The following is a 14808-nucleotide window of genomic DNA, read 5'->3' as shown; positions in this document are numbered from 1 at the left end:
TGTTAGCCCTCAAACAGAGGCTGTCAGGAGTCCGATGGATGACTGAAGTGAAGAGGGGATGTAACAAGGAATTGTTTTCATATATTATAAATATCATATTTCTATACAGTTATCGAAGTGATAAACTAATAATGTTCTCTTATGAACTACCACACTTTATTATTCTGTATATGTTTATGTGTGGTGTATATGCTTGCATGAGTGTTCACACGTATGTAGTACATGAAGATGCTTGCATGCTTGTATGCAGACTGGGCAGGTATCATCCTTAATTGCTCTTTACTTTCTGAGGCAAGGTCTGTCACTGAACCTGGAACTAGTTCAGCTAGTCTAGGAGCCAGTTTGCTTGCGAGATCCTGGGTCCACCTCCCAAGAACTGGGATTAAACATCTATGTGTGTATGCGCAGGCGTGTGTGTGCCCACACGCCCACTCCTGGCGGTTGTTTGTGGGTACTGGGGAACTGAACTCTGATCTTCACTCTTGCCCAGCAAGTGCTTTACCCAGAGAGCCATCTCCTCATCCCAATTTAAATAATTGTAAGACTTTTGTCGGTGTTTGCTGCTCATTTTCAGTTTGCCTACGTTACTTGCACTTTTGGTTTTACACTAAAACACGATCTTTGACCATATTTAAGCAAAAAGCTGATATAATGAAAAACTCATTAGGTTATTTCACAGATCTGAGGGAAGTCAGGAGGGAAGAAAGAACGGATCAATCTTAGAGAAATTAGCAGGGGGCTCTGTGGACTTCTCACCACAGGCACGCCTAGGACATTAGTTTCCGTGACAACAGTCATATGCCTTTGCTCAGCCACATCTCCATTTTAATTCTTTGGAAGGAGTGCCTGTTGGACACAAGTTAGATCAAATATGCTACTTGGAAAAAAACCCAGTTTAATGAAAATGTGTATAAACAGGCATGCAAACCTAGCCACCAGAGAAGCCAATTCCTTAGGAGGGGGGAATAATCTTCCCATGTCAAATACTTCCTTTCTCCTGTAGTTCTTACATCTTCTCTCTCACCCCACTATCACCTCAAGCTGCTAAAAGCAATACAACTTACTTAACGATACCCCAGGTGAGCTCAAATGCCCTCTTATTGTATATACATAAATACACATACAATGTGTGTGTGTGTGTATACAAAACTCAGAAAAATAATCTTATCTGTAAGTTGTGCAAACAGTACAGTTCTATTGTGGATCACTGTACACAGTGTAAACTAAAAGTTCTGTGAGTAGGAATTGGCCAGTATATATAGATTATGATAATGTAGTAGCTCTTATCTGACAACACACAGAATGCTCTTCCTTGATTACTAAACATGTTTAGCTATTTCCTGAAAGTAAAATCTAACCATTTATCAATACCAGAAAATATGCAATATATACATATGTATATATGTATACGTGTGTATATGTATATATGTATATCCTGTCATGCTCTATTCAGTAATCTGTAAAAAAAAAAAAATTATCCTTGAACAATTCCAACAACCTTTACAAGATCTTCATCTTTCTTCAAATTATGGTACCTATACACTCTTATTTCTTAAACATTTTTCTTTCTTTTTTATTTCTTAAACATTTTAGCCCCTGTGGCCCTATCCGTATTAAGGAAAATATTCCAAGGTTCATTTTTCTTTGCCTTACTTTTTCTTCCCTTTATTCAATGATATCACTAAAGGACAAAATTGCCAATTTCATCCTGAAAACTACCTTTATGATTTCAAAGAATTCTTTTCCACTCATACTTATTTCTCCAATAAAAGCTACACCTATGTCAGAAATTATATTATCATTTTGGAATCACCACCCTCAACTTTCCCCTTCTAGGTATTGCTCCAAAGCCCTAAAAATCATGGAATAATCTTTAAATAAGACAACCCAATTGTACTGATAAATGGTTCTGCAAACTTTGATATATAACCATTAAATAATAGTGTTGCAGAAACATAGTTTTTCAAATGAGCAGCCTAATACTGTTTTCACTTGGGATAAATTACTAAGAAATTCAGGAATCTTTACCGTAGTCCTAAATTACAGGGACGAATATGCAAGAAAATGGTGTTCTGTCTGCCTAATCTTCAAATCAGTTTCCAATCCATCAAAGAAATACTAATTATGGAAAAATGACTAACCTTCTAGCGCCCCCAAACCAGTGAGAACTACAAGTCCCATGATGCAAAGCTCGAGCCTGAACGTAGGCTCCCCCAAAGTGCCTTCTGGGAATTGAAGTCTTCTCGTCACCTCCTTGGCAAACTAGATAGTGTAGCTCCCCCCCCCCCTTCTCAGAAACACACTTTTAGTAATAAAATCTGTGAAAAAAAATATAAAGCTGTCGATTCCCCGGTACGGAATATCAGATTTGTTCTGGCCACCGCAGAGACAGGGACCAACAAGTCCAGAGAGCGCCTCTGGCGGAGGGTGGGGGGGAGCGGCACCGCGATGTGACGTCACTTCCTGGAGCGACATCCCTCCCCCTCCCACTGGAGGCCATCCCTTCCTTCCCTCCGGTTCCCGGGAACCTGGCTTGGGCGGCCGTGCCTAGGCACCGAGTCTCGGGCGCAGGGTCACGCGAGGAGTCCGAGCGCCCGGGGCAGGACGCGACCCGCCGCAGTCGAAGCGGAGCCGCCTCCGTCCACCTGACGGCGTGGGGTCCCTAGGTAGGACGCGGGGACACCTGCCGCCTGGACGGCGGGCGGGCGGGCGCGCGGGCGCGCGGGAGGCTGCGGGGACGCGGAGGGCGGGAGCCTGGACCCCGCCGCACCCCTGGCCGCGCCGGACCTGCGCTCCGCTCGCCCGGGGAGGACTGGAGGTGGCGGCCCGCGCCGACCACGTCGCCCTGCCGGGTTCCCCCCGGGCCTGCGTTCCGCCACCGGGCTGTCACCCTTGTCACCTCCCGGGGAGCGCGGGAGCATCCTCTTGGGGACATTGGTTAGGCGCCCCGCCCCCGCCCGCCCCCCCCGAAGAACGCGACACGCCCTCCCTCCACAGGCTCGGCGCTCCCGTGGGTGGGAGTCCCCGGGGCGCACACAGGCCGCCCTTGGCAGCCCGGGGCCTCAGGTGGCAGATGTCAGAGGCCAAGCGCTGGAACTCCAGTCCTGCTCAGCTATTCTTACGGGGAGGTGCGGGGGGGAAAGGGGGGACGGTCGGGATTCTCCCAAGGGGTGCATCTGTAGCTCAGGTTTCTTGAATGTTCGACAGTAAGGAAGGTTGCACTGGCCGCGTGAGGTTAAACACCCTGTTTAAACTTCCCAGGTCCACAGGAGACAGTACCATAAATAAAGTTGGGCTGGTAGATCCCCTGTTGCTGTGTATATATAAATAGACCTGTCACTTCTCCTGGTCCGTACTTGAAATGTCTGAGTCTATTACTTAACGACGTAATGGTAGATCATTACTTCTTTATCCTACAAAATTATTAATACAACCATCTTTTGGACCCAGGGTTATTGAAAATTAATAATCTAGAATCAAAAGCAAAAAAAAAAAAATTGGTTGGCTGTGAACCTGATACCTCCTTTTTTTTCATTCACTTTACCAAGTTTGCATTTGAAATATGTTTGATTCTAAGCTTTAAAGAATGTTACTTTCAAGACAGTTGTTGCTGCCTTGGTAGTGCAGGTGTGTAACCCAGCACCTCTGGAGGCTGTAGCAAGATCAAAAGTTCAAGCATACCTGGGCTATTTAGCAAGTTCATAGGCAACAACTAGGTAAGGTAGTGAGACCTGTCTAAAAATTAACATGTTTTTAAGGAAAGACATTTAGAATACGTGCATAGCATTTGCAAGTCTCAATCAATATAAAAGAGCATTACTTAGTAATAATCTATACTTCTGACTGACTGTGATTAGCCTGTGTAAATCCCTGGGAGTTTTAGTAATTATATAAAAAAAGTAAAATGAATGACTTTTTCCTTCTGTTCCCGTGTTGCATACAGTACTACCAGGATGACAAAATTTCTCTTCTTCTTCCTTTTTTTTGGGGTGGGTGTGGGCAGGGAATATGTTTGTATGTATGTTGGGATTAAGTCTATTTAAAGTGAATATTGCAAAAGATAAAGGAAAGTAGACCAGAAGAAGAAGAAGAAGAAGAAGAAGAAGAAGAAGAAGAAGAAGAAGAAGAAGAAGAAGAAGAAGAAGAAGGATGATGTATATCATGAGGGTCATGAAAAGACATGTAAAATAAGTTTGTTCTCATCTCCATGTAAAAAAGAGTCCACAGAGATAAATCAGATTAAAGGATGGTGTTAGACATATATCTTCATAAGTAACTGAGTGTCACAAATTAAGAAAAGCGCTTTGTTTTCTTTTGGATTGAGTTCTAGGTTGAAGACTAATCCTTCAATATGCCCTTCTCATTTTTAGATAGTGAAATTCCTAAGAAGAAAGCAATGAACTGCATGGTGGTTGTTCTTTAAGTGTTTGGACTCAAAAGTGTACAAGTTTGTTGCCAAGGCCAAAGACGATGGCCACCCCTTACGTCCCAGTACCGATGCCAATAGGAAACTCCGCATCCAGCTTTACAAACAACAGAAATCAGAGGAGCTCTTCTTTTGGCAGTGTGTCAACAAGCTCAAACTCTTCCAAAGGCCAGTTGGAAGACTCAAACGTGGGCAGTTTTAAGCAGACGAGCGTCCAGGATCAGGTGGACGGTACCTCATCAGTCTGTGGCAGTCCTCTCATCAGGACTAAATTTACAGGGACGGATTCATCCATTGAATATTCTACTAGACCGAGAGACACTGAAGAACAGTATCCTGATGCAGTGAATTGGGAAGACAGGCCTTCGACACCTACAATTCTAGGTTATGAGGTTATGGAAGAGCGGGCCAAGTTTACCGTAAGTATCTGCCTTCTGCTGCACACCAGGAACAAGGAAAGCTTGGTTTACTGGTGTGCCTATGTGTGCCGCTCGAGGCAAGCCTCGCCTTCAGATCCTTGACCACATAGTCTTTGGGATCCGGTTGTTTTGGCATTATGCATGAATTTAGGTGGCTCCTTTTTCTTGCTGGCAATACTCATTTTTTGAGGTTCTTTCTGACACAGCTGCTGCTGTGAACATCACTCGGGGACGACCCACACGCATTTCCGTTCACAGTCTGCTTAGGGGGAAAGTTGTCAGTTCCGCAGCTCAGCATTGGAGGGTACTGGGGAGCCGTGCTCTGCAGGGGGTACCGTCGCAGTGAGGGATTCCCACTCATGCCACACTGGGGAGCCGTGCTCTGCAGGGGGTACCGTCGCAGTGAGGGATTCCCACTCATGCCACACCTCCCTAGCGTGTTGCCTTTTTCCTTTTTATTTTATGTTTTCTGGTTTATATAAATTGTGAGTTTTCTTAATGATAGTTACATTAAACACTTGACCCTCTTTTGCTCTTTGCATGATCTCTTGCACATTCATTCTCCTGTACATCCCCGCTCTGCGGTTTTCTGTGTTCTAGACCCGGCTCTGACTAGCACTTGTCTACAGTCTGTACATCCTATAATGCTCTAAAGATGTTGCCCGTGTTTTTGTGATCAACTTTTAACATTTCTATCTGCAGACCATCCAGGAGTGATTCTTTTTTTTTTTTCTTTTTTTCTTTTCGAGACAGGGTTTCTCTGTGTAGCCCTGGCTGTCCTGGAACTCACTCTGTAGCCCAGACTGGCCTCAAACTCAGAAATCCGCCTGCCTCTGCCTCCCAAGTGCTGGGATTAAAGGCGTGCACCACCACCACCACCACCCGGCCCAGGAGTGATTCTTAAGTCCATGTTGTGATGAAAGGCCCAGCCATTTGTATTTTTCTGTGAAATCACTTAATCAGGCACTTAAATAACTAAAAGCCTTCATTTCCAGTGTTCCCTGTAACATGTCATAAAGGTGAATCTCCTGTGCTCCACTTTTCTGCCTTTCACCAGTTCCACAGTCCTAATTAGTGAAGCAGTTAGTAGCTATTGATGCCCAGTACCTTCAGCACACTGTTGTCTCTCAAGATAGCCTGGGCTATTCTCTCCCTATGCAGAGAGACTTGTTACATCTCTAAACAGCTGGAGAGGACATCGTCTTGACAGCACTGTCCTCGAATATCTCCTCATAATGTTCTGAAATTGTCCATGCAGAGGCCTTGTGGTCAGATTTCTGTCTGGTGTAGCCGTTTGATATTCACAGAAGAGATCTACATTTGTTTTCAATTTTTTTAACTAATTTTTTCAAGTCTATACAGCTTTAATATTTTAGGATTTGGTTTTATTTTGTTCCTTTTTTGGTATTTCAAGACAGGGTTTCTTTATGTAGTCCTAGCTGTTCCTGGGACTCCCTGGGTAGACCAGGCTAGCCTTGAACTCACACAGATCTGTGTGCCTCTGCCTCCTAAGTGTCGGGCTTAGGTATAGGCCACCATTCCCAGCTTTGTTTAGATACTTGAATATTGTATGCTTATGCACATTGGCCTGTGTGTGTTTATCATTAACCTTGCTAAAGTCACATTAAATCAGAGTTTGCTTTTGGATTTTCTTGAACTATAATTCTTCTGTGTGTTTATTCTGTTTGTGCTGCTTCATGCTGTTGATGGATGCCTGGAGGAGAAGCCCTCCAAGGAAAACCGTTGGCATGATTTTGGAGAAATCAGTCTAGTATATAGGATGCAGTTATACTGCTGGGATAGGAAGAGACATTTTGCAATTATAACTTGATTTCTATTTCTTTACACTCACCTACCCATTGTATGAAAGAAAGTGTACTCATTAACAGTATGCTAGGGTATGACTGCTTATGTCTGTCCAGATTTGTATGTTGAAGCTTAACCTCCAAGTTGGTGCTGCTGCAATGTAGATCTGAGCTGGTGAGTTGGCTCAGTGAGTAAAAGTGCTTGCTGCCAAGTCCCGTGACCTCAGTTCATTCCCAGGACCCACGTGGTTGAGCCCGAGAACAGTTCCTGAATGTTGCTCTCTGACCTCCACACATGTGCTGTGGCATTTTGTCTTGATCATACTTTAAAAAATTATTGTGCTGTCTTCATATCCATATCCATATATTTGGTTCTCTAAATGATTTTATATATCTTGCATAAAGATTGCTTCTTATATCAAGTAAAGTTTTCTACAAATGTTTGATTTCTTCTTCTCTCTGTCCCCCCTTTCTCCCTCTCCCCTCTCTCAATATCCTTTTTCTGTTTCTCTTCCTTTCTCTCTTTCTAGGTATATAAAATCCTAGTAAAGAAAAGCCCAGAAGAAACCTGGGTGGTTTTCAGAAGATACACTGACTTCTCCAGGCTTAATGACAAAGTGAGTAGTCAGGCCTTGAGCCGCCTTCAGCTGCCAGTTATGTGTCTGTTCCCTTCATGTAGCTCCCTATGAGTTATCGTCTGTGTGCAAAGGAGTATCATAGAGTTCATTTTACTAGAGCAATTATTAGTGTCATTTGCACAGTTAGCTGCATCTTTATGGGAAATTGTTCTGACCTACTTCATATATGATTAAATAACCTCAAAAGTTTGGGGAGATCTACATAGCATCACTTACAACAGAAGGAAAGAGACAAAGGTCTGTAGTGTTAGCATTAGCTCCATTGCTGCCTACACTGTTAAAACTTGTTAATAGTGGTTGGGATGAGGTATGGGTGCTCTTCAGGACCAGATGCGCTCACAGTCAGGCTTTTAGCCAGGCTGGACTCTTATCTGGTGCCTCTGGGGAAGAATCAGCTTCCAAGCTCATTCAGGTTTTGATCAGAGTTTGGTTTCTGAATGTTGTAGGGCGAGGCACTTGTTTGATTGATGTCTATTACCTAGAGATCATTCTTAGGGCATAGATCCATTCTTGTATGCAGTTGCTCCATCTTTAAAGTTTCAGACTAACTATTTAAATGGCTAGTCAAAAGTTGAACACATAATAAACCAGAGAAGATACAAAAAAGCCAGTTAGGCAGTCTTTAACAGTACTTATGAAATCAGAAATGCAAATTACAGCTGTTGTGAATCCTAGTGAATCCTACTCATTATCAACCAGGACACCCGACACGAGAAGGTGGAAAAGACCACGTGCAGATGTGGTGTGGAGCAACTGGAATGCCTGCACACAGCTCAGGGAGATGCCAAGGAACAACAGAAAATGGCTTAGCTGGTTTAATGATCATAAGTTTGTTTGCTGAATAATTTCAAATAGTTCATGGTATAGAACAGTATTCCATTCATGTAACATGAGTTAAATGTTGTCCCCCCCCCCTTGTCTCTCTCTTTTTTTTTTTTTTTTTAGTTAAAAGAGATGTTTCCAGGTTTTCGATTAGCGCTTCCTCCAAAACGCTGGTTTAAAGATAATTACAACGCGGACTTTCTAGAAGATAGACAATTAGGATTACAAGCATTTCTTCAAAACTTAGTAGCTCACAAGGACATTGCTAACTGGTATGTAACAAATTGAAGTAAGAAATTATGAAATCATTTCAAAAACAAGTTCCAACTGAAGAATAAATTTAGGACCAACTTCTTATCAGCATATTGGAGGGTGGGGGTATAATTACTTCTCAAATACATGGAATTTTCTTGCTTTCTTTCAGTTGATTTTATTTAGCATTTCATTTTTATTAAAACTTTAAATGTAAAGAGAGAAATATCAGTACACAGTGCCCTCAAACTATCTAGCTGTAAACTTGATTTTAGTATCAAGCGTGTAAATAATCATTTAAACAAAACGACTCACATAATAGTCAATTTTTAGTAAATGTAAAAATTAATTTGAGGCTAATTTTTTGTTTGTTTGTTTGTTTTTTGTTTTCAACATAGCATTTCTCTGTATAGTACTGGCTGTCTTGGAACTCACTCTGTAGACCAGGCTGGCCTTGAACTCAGAAATCTGCCTGCCTCTGCCTCCCAAGTGCTGGGATTAAAGGCGTGCGCCACCACTGCCCAGCTTGAGGCGAATTTTTATATCTCTTCCAAGTATTATAAAAATTAGGAATTTAGATTAATTCATGTAGTAGAATAAAATTTCTGGAAACATTAAATAGTATGAAAAGGATCAAAAATTTTACTTTTTGACTTCTGAATATAAGAAAATCTCTTAATGAAATACATTGCGTGAAGGATTTATGTACTGTTTTGAAAAGCTTCCGAGAACATTTATAGTGAACAGGACCATATAGTACCTGTGTGCAGCAGTGTTGCAGTAGTTGAATAATCTACCCTGTCGCAGCAGTGGCTTCTTTGCTACCTGTGCCAGTGTTCTGGATTCCCAGATGAAAGGCAGACATACTCTCTCTCACACACACACACACACAGAGACAGACAGACAGACAGACAGAGAGAGGGAGAGTGCACCACATATTTAATAATGCCTTAAGCCACTTCCAAACCTCCACGCGGCTAACACACTCTCCCTTCAATACTCTTGAATTATTACTTACTAGTTCCTATATTCCATCCCGGCTTGCCCAGCGTGCAGCCCTCATGGGCCCTGACCCCAGACTTTCACATGATGCTACAAAGGGGGACAGATACCTGAAGCCTATTCTCTGGCCTGCCCTTCTCAGGCCTGGTCTTTCTGCTTCCCCAGCGTGGTAGTTCTGCTTCTTCTTTTGTCCCCTTGCCCGTGAATCCTGAAGTCCTGCCACCTTCTCCCTGCCTAGCCATTAGCTGCCAGCAACTTTACTCACTAGTCAGAACCAGCTCAGGCAGGAACTCTCGCATCTTACATGTGGGATTCTCTTGCAATTCCCAAATAACATAATGCAAGCAATAAACCAAATCCGCAACATGGCCATGTGCAGTTTTTCAAATAATGATGAAAAATAACCAAAAAAACCCATCTCTCCCTTTCTTTCATTCCATCTTTATGCATATCACCTTCAGCCTTCCACGAGAGAGACCTGCATACTCTGTGTGAGCATCTTGCTCTTCAGTGTCTACTGCCTCAGCTTGAAGAATAGGCTTCAGGTATTTGTCCCTCTTTCCAATCTCATTGTCTAGGCAGACCTGCAAGTCGTCTTCCACACATTCCTTAGTCTCTTCCCTTAGGCCCCATCCAGACTTGTCTACTTTTCCTCCATCACTGCCGTCTTCATCCTAGTGCAACCAGGTCTTCCCTTAACTGCTGTAGCCCTTCCTTTAATCTTCCTCTCCTCCTTCACTCACACATCTGTAGCTCACCACGGCCTCTGCTCTTGGTGCAGTACAGTTTGATGAGGTCATTGTGCTCCCAGCCTCCTTGCCTATCTTTCCAGCAGAGCATTGGTTATTCCTCCACTCACTCATTCTGTGTGCATCTGCCATATCCATCGCCTCTTTGTCTGACACTAACATGCTTCTTGGTCTTCAAGTATATTGTTTTCTAGAAAGGCAGCATTTCAAACTGCTACTCCATTGTAACTCTTCCAGCATAGACTTCATTATGTCACTGGCCTTTTTGACTAGCACCTTACCTTTCCATTACGAAAACCAGGTCTCTGCTTTCTTGTGGCATTTGTAGGAGGCCTTTGCTGGTTTGAAAGTTGACTGCTAGTGCTTTAAGACACCTGAGGTATGTAATGGGCTTGTGTGCTTCTGGGCAGGTTATGCTGGCTTTCTACCAGGCTAACACTTAAGTCATCACCACGTGTTTCCTGGGAAGCCCAGCTAAGAACGCCTGTTGATACTTGACTTTCATCACATTTTGCTCTGCACATTATTTTTTTATTACTTGGTATTGTTTCTCTCACCAGATTTTAAGATCTAGTTATGTGGTTATTTCATACATTGGGCAGTGTCCTGAGCTTCACGGAGTGCTGACTCAGTCAGCTCTCTTACTTAGTGGGGGTTTTGGTTTTTTTTGGGGGGGGGGGTTTGTTTTGTTTTGTTTTGTTTTTTGAGACAGGGTTTCTCCGTGTAGCCCTGGCTATCCTGGAACTCACTCTGTAGACCAGGCTGGCCTCGAACTCAGAAATCCACCTGCCTCTGCCTCCCAAGTGCTGGGATTAAAGGTGTGCGCCACCACTGCCTGGCTTTCAGTGTCTCTTGAATAAATAAATGGCTGGACTGTTGCACTCCATGAGAAAAGAGGAGTTTGCGCAAATGAGGCTATAAAGAGATATATATTTTTTGAGAAATATAAATATAAATTTACATTTCAGGAAAACCACCAACAAAAAACTAGTATATATAAATCATAAAAAGCCTTTGAAGTTTATCTTATAATATATCATAAAAAAACACTATAAGAAATCCATACATGTTTTCTTGCCCCATACTCAGTAAGTCTTTATACTGAAAATGTGCTAAATTATATTCTAGGGGCCACTTTATATAACTTTTTTTATAATTTGATTTTCAACTAGCAAAATTTAACTATTTTTAAAATTACCAGTAAGAGATTGCAGTCAGTAAAAGATAGGAATTGCAGCCAGGTGTGCAGTGCAGGAGCCAGAATACCGGCACTCAGAACCCAAAGACTGGACATTTTGTATGTTTGAGTTAAGCCTGGGCTATCTAGAAAGGCCATTTCAAAAAATAAAACAGATGAAATTAAATCAGTCAAATCTTCTTGTCAGGAAAAAAGAAAAAAAAGGTCAGTAGAGGACATGTATCTTACATGCACAGGGCTGTGGCTTTGAACCCAGAACTGCAAATAAAGAGTAGACTTAAACTAGGCATATTGGAGCATGCCTTTAATCCTAGTACTAAAGGAACAGGCAAGTAGATCTCTGTGAGTGCGAGCCCAGGCTGATCTATATAGTGAGTTCCAGGACAGCCAGGGCAATGTAGAAAGAGCCTGTCTCAAAAAAAAAAAAAAAAAGTAAATAAGAAAGATAAAAAAAGTAGTTTAGTTTGTTAGAGACATTCAGAATTCCTAAAACTGGAGAGTTGGCTCAGTGGTTAAGAGCACCCTCATGTGTGTATGTGTGTGCACGCGCACAAGAGAGAGAGAGAGAGAGAGAGAGAGAGAGAGAGAGAATGCGTGCGTGTGTGTGTGTGTGTGTGTGTGTGTGTGTGTATGTGTTCACATTTGTGCTGAAGGGTCAGCTTAGTGGTTAACAGCACTGACTGCTTCCAAGGGACCAAATTTCACTGCCCGGATGGCAGCTGACAACCATGTATACCTCCAGTTCCAGGGCATCTGATGCTCCCTTCTCCCCGAGAGCACTGTGTGTACAATGCACAGACACACACCGACAAAGTACCCGGGCACATCAAAATACCAAAACCATCGAAAATAATTGAAGATAAACTTTAGTGTATCTTTGTATATCCAGATAATTGCTCATTTATTGAGCTACTGTAGCTTTTCTTGCTGACACACTATGCACACTTAATGTTCTGATAGCCTGTGTGCCTTATAGCACAGCTATTGTCATTTGACAGCTGGCAGCTCTTAGTACTGTTAGCATTGCTCCAGCTGTGACAGACCAAAGTAGAGAGAAGATGAAAGGAAATCAAGAAGGGCAAGATTAAAAGTATTAAAGTATTGTGTTCAAGTCTATTTATAAAACACAAAGCAAAAAAAATTAAATGAGCTATTTCCATGATAACAGGGTTTATTAGAAATTTTACCTGTTCAACAAATAATTACATAAAGCTTATTGTGTTAAAGTATGACTACATAAAGGTGAGTTAGGTGCTAGTTTTGCATGAAATCTAAGTGAGAACATGTCCCCCAAAGTGATAATGGAAAAAAATACACCTGTTATGGAGGAAATGTCAGAATATACCACGGGATGACATTTGAGCTGGTCTCTAAAGAAATAATGATACTTGGTCCATCTTTGAGACAGTTAAGATGGATTTGTCAGATGGAAGAGGATTTTCTAATCAAACTACAGAAGTGAAGCCTACAGGTCATGTGCTGGGAACAGCATGAAATTGGATTTGTCACAGTGAGGTTAAGTTACTTGCACAGTGTCAGTTAAAACACAGCTGTCTTATACTAACATTCCATCCTTGTATGCCATAGCAATATTTACTGTTCTAAGTCCTCACAACTATTCCACATCCTATTGCCTGGGTTTTTCTCCTTTTAAACTCTTTAATCTACCAGTTACACCTTGAGAAGTCCTGTGGGGAAAAGCTTTCAGACATTACGCCAGACTAGCTGGCAAAGGATGGGGGTGGGGGGTGGAGGGGGTACTATGAGAAGCATTGTGGATAATAAGAAATACACTGAACCATGAAGCATAAGAGTCAAGTTGACCCGGGCAGTGGTGGCACACGCTTTTAATCCCAGCACTTGGGAGGCAGAGACAGGCAGATTTCTGAGTTTGAGGCCAGCCTGGTCTACACAGTGAGTTCCAGGACAGCCAGGGCTACACAGAGAAACCCTGTCTCAAAAAAAAACCAAAAACCGTTAAGTTGAGGTGAGAAGGCTGATCCAGGACAAGGATATAGGTTGCTGGAGTGTCATAAAGAAAGTTAAAACTAGTCTAGGTAGTTATCTTATGCCAGCTCTGAAACCTAAGCTCTACTCTCTCTTGCTAGAGGAGCTATAGATGGGAGTTTGAACTATGGGTCACAGAGGTTCTAGTAAGCTAAAGATACTCAAACGCAGGGGGTCAGAATCTGCCTAAGCTCCCTGTACCACACTTCCCACTACCTCAGAAGCCTCACTCACTTTTATCTAACTGTAGGTACTTTGTAGACAGAATTGGTAGGTGGGGTTATAATTTCTACATCACTGGTAATCCTGATCTCCTTTGTGCTGTTAAACCATGTGCAGTATTGTCAATGCCAGAACTTGAGAGTGGTAATACAAATGGAATCAGAGAGCCGTGCACCTGCAAGAAAGTATTTCACTTAACCAATACATAAAGCAAAATCATTTTCAGATAGAAAGGGGCGCAGGCTTATTCTCAGATTTAGGGTCTGTCTCTACCTCTTGCACTGTGTGACTGAAAAGGTCATTTTTCTGTGTAGACTTTGATATCATTTATGAGATATAGAAGTACCATGCCTTTCAGAGCAACTGAGTGGGAGAGTGGTGTGATGCAGTGTGCAAGTCTTACCGCATTGGTGATGCTTCCAAAAAATGAAGCATTGGAGGAAATGAGGACCACCCTCAGTGCTTGGTGGTGTCATGTAAAAGATTTGGGGTTACCCTGATTGATTCAAAGAGCTGAAGGAACACTCATAGGTAGAAGTTTTAGGGAGACAAATTACCACTTAGTGAAAGAAGTAACTTATTCCCTCATGGGGTGGTTTCTGTTCAAAACAGAAACAGCATCACCTGTTGTTCCCTGAAGCTTAAGAGGAGCAGAGAGGGACAAAGGCACAGTAGGCGATCAGCTACATCACAGTGGAGGTCTTCCATGTGTTCTTTCCCCATACTGTAAAGATCTGACAGGCTAGAAGCTGCATACCATCAGCTTCTTTGCTCTGTCTTTGGACTTTTATTTTCTTAGTACTACTTTTTATCCTATTTTTCTTTTAAAGAGATCTCACTGAATATCCAGCTTACCTTTTCATGATTTACACAGCTTTGTCATAAATCTCTCTGGCCCAATATGGCCCCAAAACTGTATTCTCTTTTCAACAAAAAGTGGCACGCCCCCAATTTAGTGTGTCAGTTAATCATACATATTCTTGACTGTTTTGTTTTGTTTTGTTTTGTTTTGTTTTGTTTTGTTTTGTTTTGTTTTTTGAGACAGGGTTTCTCTGTATAGGCCTAGCTGTCCTGGAACTCAGTCTGTAGACCAGGCTGGCCTCCCAAGTGCTGGGATTAAAAGCATGCACCAGGAGTAACTGGGACCAGCTTGACCGGGCACACAGGAACTCAGCCTGCCCAGTAACTCCCGTTCCTTCCGGTCTGTCTGGGTTAGTTTTCTGAGCAGACCTTGGGCACAAGCTCTGCAGCCAGTCCCACAACACACA

At 42.5% G+C, this 14808-nt stretch overlaps 1 protein-coding gene across 2 annotated transcripts in view; it reads left to right on the top strand.

Annotated features, from left to right (window-relative positions):
- The first annotated feature begins 2478 nt into the window (after positions 1–2478).
- Positions 2479–14808, top strand: part of Snx16 (sorting nexin 16) — a 23648-nt gene continuing 11318 nt past the window's right edge. For both annotated transcript variants that reach the window (XM_031376344.1, XM_031376343.1), the window contains exons 1-4: positions 2479–2666; positions 4371–4845; positions 7181–7267; positions 8234–8382. In XM_031376344.1, coding sequence (XP_031232204.1) covers positions 4471–4845; positions 7181–7267; positions 8234–8382 — 611 coding nt within the window. In that variant the 5' untranslated portion in view covers positions 2479–2666; positions 4371–4470. The remainder of the gene's footprint in view (positions 2667–4370; positions 4846–7180; positions 7268–8233; positions 8383–14808) is intronic.

This window comes from Mastomys coucha, unplaced genomic scaffold (genome assembly GCF_008632895.1).
Source record: "Mastomys coucha isolate ucsf_1 unplaced genomic scaffold, UCSF_Mcou_1 pScaffold17, whole genome shotgun sequence".
NCBI lineage: Eukaryota > Metazoa > Chordata > Mammalia > Rodentia > Muridae > Mastomys > Mastomys coucha.
This window is presented reverse-complemented; position numbering and strand designations above follow the sequence as displayed.